This window comes from Selaginella moellendorffii, unplaced genomic scaffold (assembly GCF_000143415.4).
Source record: "Selaginella moellendorffii unplaced genomic scaffold, v1.0 SELMOscaffold_81, whole genome shotgun sequence".
Classification (NCBI taxonomy): Eukaryota; Viridiplantae; Streptophyta; class Lycopodiopsida; order Selaginellales; family Selaginellaceae; genus Selaginella; species Selaginella moellendorffii.
The window spans coordinates 738,483-746,685 of NW_003314342.1; the positions used below are offsets into that span (position 1 = coordinate 738,483).

At 40.4% G+C, this 8,203-nt stretch overlaps 2 protein-coding genes across 2 annotated transcripts; one reads left to right on the forward strand and one right to left on the reverse strand.

Moving 5' to 3' along the window:
- Positions 1-1,872: 1,872 nt before the first annotated feature.
- On the reverse strand, positions 1,873-5,805 carry LOC9629281 (CO(2)-response secreted protease). Its single transcript, XM_024661293.1, has 11 exons — positions 5,744-5,805; positions 5,483-5,642; positions 5,024-5,211; positions 4,717-4,805; positions 4,512-4,664; positions 4,345-4,465; positions 3,792-4,296; positions 3,321-3,551; positions 2,906-3,116; positions 2,315-2,844; positions 1,873-1,911 (listed from the first exon to the last, which is right to left on the reverse strand). The coding sequence occupies exons 1-11, from the start codon at positions 5,803-5,805 to the stop codon at positions 1,873-1,875; spliced, it is 2,289 nt and encodes a 762-aa protein (XP_024517061.1).
- A 103-nt stretch (positions 5,806-5,908) lies between these two features.
- Positions 5,909-6,550, forward strand: LOC112341358 (pentatricopeptide repeat-containing protein At4g02750-like). The gene has a single exon (XM_024661294.1). The coding sequence runs from the start codon at positions 5,909-5,911 to the stop codon at positions 6,548-6,550; it is 642 nt and encodes a 213-aa protein (XP_024517062.1).
- Positions 6,551-8,203: the final 1,653 nt, after the last annotated feature.

Below are 8,203 nucleotides of genomic sequence, written 5' to 3' on the forward strand. Positions count from 1 at the left end.
TAAGGACAAAAAAGCTTTTAGTTTCCTTACACATACACCACTTTAACTATTGAATTAACTTTTGATCCTGTTAAGTATATATAGTACAGTTTTAGTATATAGTTCGCCCATATATATATGTATGTATGTATGTATGTATGTATGTATGTATATATATATGTATATATATATGTATATATATATATATATATATATGTATATATATATATATATATATATGTCTATATATATATATATATATATATGTATATATATATATATATATATGTATATATATATATATATATGTATATATATATATATATATGTATATATATATATATATATATATATATATATATATATATATAATAGTACTGTTTAGTATATAATATTTAGTCTTTTAACTAAAAAGGAAGAAAAATATACTCTAACTTCATAATGTCTATATTTGATGGTCACATAACTCAATTTTATTTTGCATTTGAATACCTTAAAAAGCCCATTTAAATGGATTTCATCATAGTTTTATTCTAGAACCTGATAAATATAGTAATCTTGAAAATTACAATAAATCACATATTCTCAAGGTCATTAGTGTATATGTAAAATTCATAACTCTAATGAATTATTAAATTTATTTCTTTAATAAATTTAAAATATTTAATTAAAATTTTAAGGTATTATTATTAAATATTTTAGAAAAATAAAAAATAACCTAATATATATAATCTATATAAGCTGGAAAGTTAAATGACCTCTTTAAAATATCAATAGTAGGAACTTAATAAATAAAAAATATTTTGTGTAAAATAACTTTTATAATTTTTAATAAATAGGTAAGAATTGCTGATGCAACCAGTTTAAACAGCTAAAAACCTTTAAAACAATGATGATAATCATAAAGTGGTTAGTGCATTAAGTTAAAGTATTGCAATTAATCAAAAAACTAGGTCAGAGCATCATAATATATTGAAATATACTAGAGGTAGTAAATTGTAATAAATTTAAATAAATAATATGTATTAATACTAAAAAAATCACTTATATTTAAGAAAAATAATAAAATGATTAGAATGATATTTTAGAAGAATATTTAATTTTTTTTATATGGGTGGCAGGATAAACCTAGAATATGGTTGGATATTCTGGGATATTTTACCATCTAATAGTTAATATTTATTTAAATTAGTCTTTTACTTATAAACATATTTATAATTTATAAACACTTCCTAGTATATTCTACTTCATTCTACCATTGAAAGTTGTAATAAAATTAGAATTAAATTTATGTAAGTAACTATCTTAATTAATAGTGTTTAAAAAATTTAATAAGATAATTATTGATTATATTATCATTAAAAATTAATAAATAAACAAGCAAGTTGCTTGTTACATGAATAGCTTAAGGTACACAAGCTTTCATTCATTTTTGGTTTGAAAGTTCTAGAGTTTTTTTAACTTTCCTACAGCAAGCTATAATACAAGCTCCAAATAAGAAACTTTTACTTGAGGATTCTTTACATCCGGATCTGGTCTGCATCATGGAAAGCCATCAATTTACTCTGGAACTTCCCTCTCGCTGGTGCTGCTCAAATCCAGGTATCCGCGTTGGAGCCATCAAGTCGGCTCTTGGTACCAAAGACTATTCAACACTAGCTCTGGCGAGTTATGGATATTGGCCAGCTTAAGTAAGCTTACTTCCATGTTAAAATCTCAATGTTTCATCTAACACAAACCTCTAGGTGTTTGGCCCGCATCCAAGAGCATAACGAGTGGACAAGGAAGAATCAAGTAGCAAATTAGTGACGGCTCCATCAGAGTCAAAAACCATTGAAGCAAAGGATTCTTTGCCCAAGGTGGGGATGAAGAGGACTAACTTAGTATATAAGATCAGGCGTTGGCATAGAGTTCTCGTCTCTCCTCCTCCTCCTGCATCACCACACTCATTGAGTTACAGATCAACCCCAAGCACAAGCCATCGAACAGTGCTGGGATCTTATGTTTTGTTGCTACAATTTGACAGGAAATTCTCAAGCATGGTGTTGTACCGTGGACTAGAAATGCTCAGAGCAAACCCCAATGCAGTGAATTTGATCAATTGAAAGCTCTTTTATCCAACACCTCGATAAGATCCACTTTGGAGAGCTAAACGAATGTTTTGTAGAAAGTTTGGGTACTGCATTATTATGCCGAAAGAGGGCATCTTGGAAATGAAAGGGATTGAAGCTTGACGCATTGTTTTGCCGCCAAATCTTGTGACCTGGAACATTCTTATCATGTCGTCTGCCATCTCTTCAACTCAGTTCAAGCCAAGAATAAAAACACTTCTGACCGAGTGCTTCTCACTCTTCCATGTCAGTGTTCCATAGCCCCATAGCACCGTTTGTGGGAACTTGGATGAATCAACTGTGAACTGGATCTGGAAACTTAGAACCTGGAACACGGATTTAAACCTGAGCTGTGGAGGAAACACCGCGACAGTCACTCCCGCCGGAGCTTCTACTGAAATGTTGTAGACCGACTTGCCAGCTCCAACGTTGGTAACTTTCCTGTTCACCACCGCTTTGGTGGAATTTGGCCCGCCAAACTGAGCGATGGGAACCGCGATGGATGGATAGTTCAACTCCACGTAGGAGTCCAGGGGTGCACAAGATAAGTTCTTTCCAGTCATGAGCTCCAGCTGATCCCTTGTGTAGTTCATCGTGCATAAAAACTTCGTGTACTCATCCGGAGATATGTCGTAGACCAGGCCAGGACTAAGAGCTGCGACTGGATCAATCTGTCCGGCTCCCATCACAAATGGTGAAGCTTCTTCCCCATTGTGGTCTTTGATTGGGCTCTTTGTGTTGTCCAGGAAGCGTGCTACAAACACCAAACAAACGATCAAAGAGGGAAAACTAGTTGTTTTTGTTCTCTTTGGTACCTGTTGTCATGAGAGCCGACTTGATGGCTGCTGGACTCCAACTCGGGTGCCTGGATTTGACAAAGGCCGCGGCAGCACTGGCGTGAGGACACCCCATGGAAGTTCCAGAGATTATGTTGAAGTCGGTGTACATTGGCTTGCCATAATAGTTGATGGGCTGCTCGGGACTCCATGCAGCCAGTATGTCCACACCAGGAGCAACGAGATCGGGCTGTAAAGATAAGACTCCCAGTTTATATTAGTAAGACTCTCCTCCAGATACCTTAAGAATGCCATCGTTGGTAATATCAGGTCCCCTCGATGAGAAATCCGCAATGATTGGGGCTGGAGTGGTTTGTATGATCGTATGTGCTGGAGAGATGGTCGCTGTAGTATTCCTTGAGAAAAGTTTAAAAGACGTCAAGAAGTCTCAAACCAAAAATGCATGAAAGCTTGTGTACCTCGAGTTCTTCAGGTAGGCATTAATCTCGTCCAAGGCGCTCCCAGTGACAGCAGCTCCAGCAAGATCAAGGAAGGACACTGCCTCTGTCGTATTTTCAATCGCCAAAATTACTCCAGAGGCACCAAGTTCTTTAAGATGTCGCTGGATGGCCCAGGATGATGCAACGCCCGGACTGTAATTGCACAAGACAATCTTTCCCTTGACCTTCTTCCCATCCAAAGAACGTCCTGCACATAGGCTTAATGCCAAGTATGTTTTAGTGATAAGCTTTCATTCAGCTGAAACAGTGTTAGTTTTATCACCTGGCCTGTCCTATTCGATCAGATCTAGAAGAAGCATCACCACCCAAAATAAGCGTTGATATATCAGCCCGCCTGGGATTCATTGCTATTCCCTGTTATATATACATGAGAAAGGAAAAATTCACGAAAAACAATCAAGTACCTGAATGGTTTTAGAGTTTCCAAGTGTGATGTCGACCGAGAACTTCCTGTCGATAGTGCTTGCTCCCACTGTCAAAATCCATGGAGCCGAGTTCTCGATGGTTTGGAAGCCTGGACCTCCATTTCCAGCAGAACATGATACAAAAATTCCCTTCTGCATTGCATGGAAAGCACCAATGGATATGGAATCCCCGTCATATCCGGTGGTACCTAAACCCAGCGATAACGAGAGAATATCTACACCGTCGTGAATTGCGTCGTCGAATGCTGCCAGAATGTTGTCACCCTCACATTCTGGCGTGCAAACCCTGTAGATCGCAAGCCTTGCGGATGGATGGCCCCCTCGAGCAACTCCTTTTCCAAGAGTTGTTAAAAAAGTGGCGTCTTTTACCAGGCTTCCAGCGATGGTGGAGGCCGTGTGAGTTCCATGCCCCTCTTCGTCCCGAGCGTTTTGATAACGGCTCCCCACGTCCGAGTGTCCATAAGATCGAGCTCCTACAATTTTCCTGAAAGAAATCACAATGCTTGAGAGATGAACCCAAGAGTGATCTTACTTGTTGCAGTGGATCGTGTGTGAATGATTGGTGATTTTGGAATTGTCACATACTCCTTTCCATCTCTTTGGCACCGGTCCCATCCCAGCGTCGTCGAAGCTCTTGGACTCCGGCCAAACACCTGGAAGTGGATAATTAACTCGGAAGTAAGCTTTTTCCATGATTACCAGTATCCAGGACTCCCACAATGACATCCGATCCGGAGCTAGAGTTGAGTTGAATGTGCGGACCACCAGAAAAGCTGTCGAGAAAATCCCAGGAGCGTGTTGTGTGGAGACTGAGTTTTTTGGAACGGAAAACCTTAACCACGCCAGGAAGCTCTGATAAACCACACGTCAAAACTCGTGACGAAAGCTTCAAAGAGAGGCATACTTGCAATGGAGTCGGCTTCGGCTGCAGTCAAGAAGGCGGAGAAGCCATTGAAACCGTGCTTGTAGCTGTGAACCAGAGACGATTCCTTGCTAAACATCAAACACAGTGAGGAGAAAAGAAAAATTGTTGCAAGAGGATTGTTTCGTACCTCCCCTTGACAGAGGCAAGAATTTGGTGATGAGACGATGTCACAGCCTCCGGTTTAGAGCTCCCAGTGTGCCCCAAGTAGACAATGTATTTGCTAACAGGCTGCCAAAAACACCCAACTTCTTAGAAATCTATCAAGCCGGAGAAAGGAAAAGATCACCTCGTTGGTTGCGGCAGCAGCAAGAACAGCAAGAGCAGCAAGCGAGAAAAAGACTCGCTCCATCCCAAGCATCGCTCCAGGAAAATCTTCTCCCCATGCGGCTCCATTTTAAAGGCTAAAGCGCGGGCGGAAGGTCCAACCACGGGCAAAGGCCACTCCGCCAGCCGATCAATAAGTCTCGTCCATTTCTATCGGATCACGCATCATATCACCAAAATCCAAAGAAAGAACCTCGCACGCATCATTCCCGCCAAATGCAGGCAACTTAAAACACTAAACCCCAGCTAGGGCTTTGTTTTACCGCATTAAAACAAAGACTAGACTTACAAGGAGTGTTAAATCACTCGCTCTCTCTCTCGTGTCTAGCTAGCTTCTATGACGCCTTTGCTGTGAAGGGGCCGCAACGCTAGCCTTCTTATAATGCAAAGTTTTTTGATGAGCAGCTTGATTAGGATGTACCCACTGTCCATAAGAAGAATTAGCAGCTGCGGTTCCACCACCACCACCACCACCACCACCACCGCCACTACCAGCGACACTACTAGCAGAAGGCGGTGGCGGAGGCCCTGGCGGTAGAGGTGGCCGCAAGACTGGAAATCCTCCGCCTGGATTCGACGAGCTATCCTCGACGATGGCTTACAAGAGCAGGGATTACAAGCTTCTTTGCGAGTGGAAGCCGAGTCTCTCTAGCAGTGAAAGCGGATCTTGTGATTGATCCACGAAAATCCAGCAAAGATCTGAGCGATGCTCGCAAGATCCACGCTTTGATCGAAGGAACCCATTACAAGAACAACATCTACATTGCGAATCTACATTGCGAAAGTTTTCCTAGCAACACTTTGAAATCAAGATAATCTTGCAAAAGCTAGAAGAGTGTTTGATCTGATGCCCCAGAGAGACAGCGTTCCTTGGAATGTTATGATCACTGCATATGCCCAACGAGGGCATGTAAACGAAGCAAAGTGCTTTTTTGACAGTGTAGAAGTTCCAAACGTTATCACGTGGAATTGCACGATCGGAGCGTATGGGCAAAATGGACACTTAGACGATGCTTTGGCATTGTTTAGACGCTGTTTACAGCCAAACATAGTGACCTGGAACGTTCTTATCGTGTCGTTTGCCCAGAATCTACATTGTGCTGAGTCCATTCATCTCTTTGACGTCTTGAATCTGGAAGGATTCAAGCCAGACGAGCTGAGTTTCATGGGCCTTTTGATTGCTTGCTGCCACCTTGGGCTGGTAATTGCTGCTAGAGATACCTTGGCTTCAATGGTTTTTGACTACGATATAAGCCCTGAGCGAGATCACTACTGCTGCTTGATCGGTGTTCTTGCGGGAGCTGGGCTCTTGGATGATGCTGAGGATCTCATCAACACAATGCCATTTGTTCCAGATGTTTCCAACTGGGGATGCTTCGTGAGTGCCTGTAAGATCCACTCTGTTGGAGTGGATAGGAGTGTTGGTGCTGCTTGCAATGCCATCGCGATGGATCCTAAAAACTCAGCGCCATACGACAATTTTTACTGATGAGTGGTTAAACTAGCATTTTGGTATATTTAAATTTTTTGTGAAGCTTTTTTCAATCTAACTCTCTCGAAAGTTGTCATACCAGAATATTTTACTGCTCCTGTAGTGTTGGAGCTCTGTTTCAAGGAATTCTTTACCTGCTCCAAATACTTCAAAACCACTTCTAAAACGAGCTCTTTTAAAGTTAATTAAATCATTAATCATTAATAATTAATTAATTGTGTTTAGGGTTTAAGGTCTATTCACACAACATCAAGGTGGAGAAGAAATGAGGTGTTATTTGATTGCCCAAATAGATTCTATATGATTTTGATATTGTGTATTCTAATAATAGAATTTCAAGTTGGGGGAGGGAGCTGCAGCAAATGGATATTGCTAGTCCACACAACAATGAAGGCAAGATCCAGAACAACATTGTTGTATCGCCCCCTAGTGCAAACTAAACCAGTTAGGAAGCGATAGTGGTGGATAGTGTGGTAGTACCAGTTGCTGTCGTCCAAGTCATAAACCATCTTCCTTGTGCAGCTGATTCATGCAGAAGTAGCATGCACCTGTGGAGATGAAGAACCTATCGCCACCCAGCTGTTGAACACTATGGCAGTACATTGGATGATCAAGCTCCTACCACTCTGATCCTGGTCCTTGTCCCAAACCAAGAGTTTGATTATGTCATCTTTATAATCCTATACAACCTGCCCTTGTACCAGTGGAAGCAAACCAACATCTGGAGTACTGTTGGAATTGGAATGGCTTTGCACAAATTGAGCCTTACATTGTATCTTTTCTGCATCATATACATCTTTCCAAGCTCTGAAATCGTGACAAGCTGGGGGTCATGGTCCTTGTTAGGAAGTGGTTGCCATGAATTTGTGAGGGAGAAGTAGACCTTGTGCTTGCAAACCACATATAGAGCTAATCCATAATAAGTTCCATTGAGTGGGAGGATCCTTGAGCTAAAATAAGACGTGAGACAAGTGATCCATATGGCTTGTTCCCCGTCGCAAAGACTCCAAGCAAGGACGTGATCCTCTTCACCTCAAGTATATAATAAAGAAAAAATTAGGTTCATACTTTTAGTTACCACGAAAGCATGACAAACCCATCTTTAGCTGTGTGGCATGCTAAAGCAAGAGTTAAGACCCAACTATTCTGGGCACTTAAATACCTGTGTATGCACGAACATCTCTATAGGAGACTGTTTTCAACTTGAAGGATGAGAACACCCCCTATACTGTGAACCAGAAAAAAATCTCTTTCTTTGTTCACAACCTTGTGACCTTTTCCTTGAGACCACCATGCTCGTCCCATTGTCCTATGAGCACTACCATATACTCTAGACCATCATATCCATGAGTTGCAAGGCCATGCCAAGGATATTTCTTTGCTCATCACCTAGTGAATAACAACAGCTACATAGCCTTTAGAGCTAATCCTTTACAAACAAATTGGTTAGACTTTTGAAAGAAAATTGAAACTTTAGCTTTATAACCATCTTGTGTTATTTGAGATATAAGTCATTTTTAGACTGTGCTTTCATAACACATTTTTTTTAATTATTGAATTTTTTTTTAGGATTCAAACGTACTAGATTACCTAACAAATACTCAAAGCTCTCAAAGCATAGGCAAACTTATTATTGAGCATTTAGCTGAC

What these genes read in the sequence shown, in the direction of transcription:
- LOC112341358 (XM_024661294.1), top strand. Translation starts at nt 5,909, where the DNA reads ATGCCCCAGAGAGACAGCGTTCCTTGGAATGTTATGATCACTGCATAT.
- LOC9629281 (XM_024661293.1), bottom strand. Translation starts at nt 5,805, where the DNA reads ATGGGTTCCTTCGATCAAAGCGTGGATCTTGCGAGCATCGCTCAGATC. An exon ending in CAGATCTTTGCTGGATTTTC is followed by an intron (nt 5,643 to 5,743) that starts GTGGATCAATCA and finishes CGTCGAGGATAG; the next exon opens with CTCGTCGAATCCAGGCGGAG. An exon ending in CAAGCTTTCATGCATTTTTG is followed by an intron (nt 3,117 to 3,320) that starts GTTTGAGACTTC and finishes TTATCTTTACAG; the next exon opens with CCCGATCTCGTTGCTCCTGG.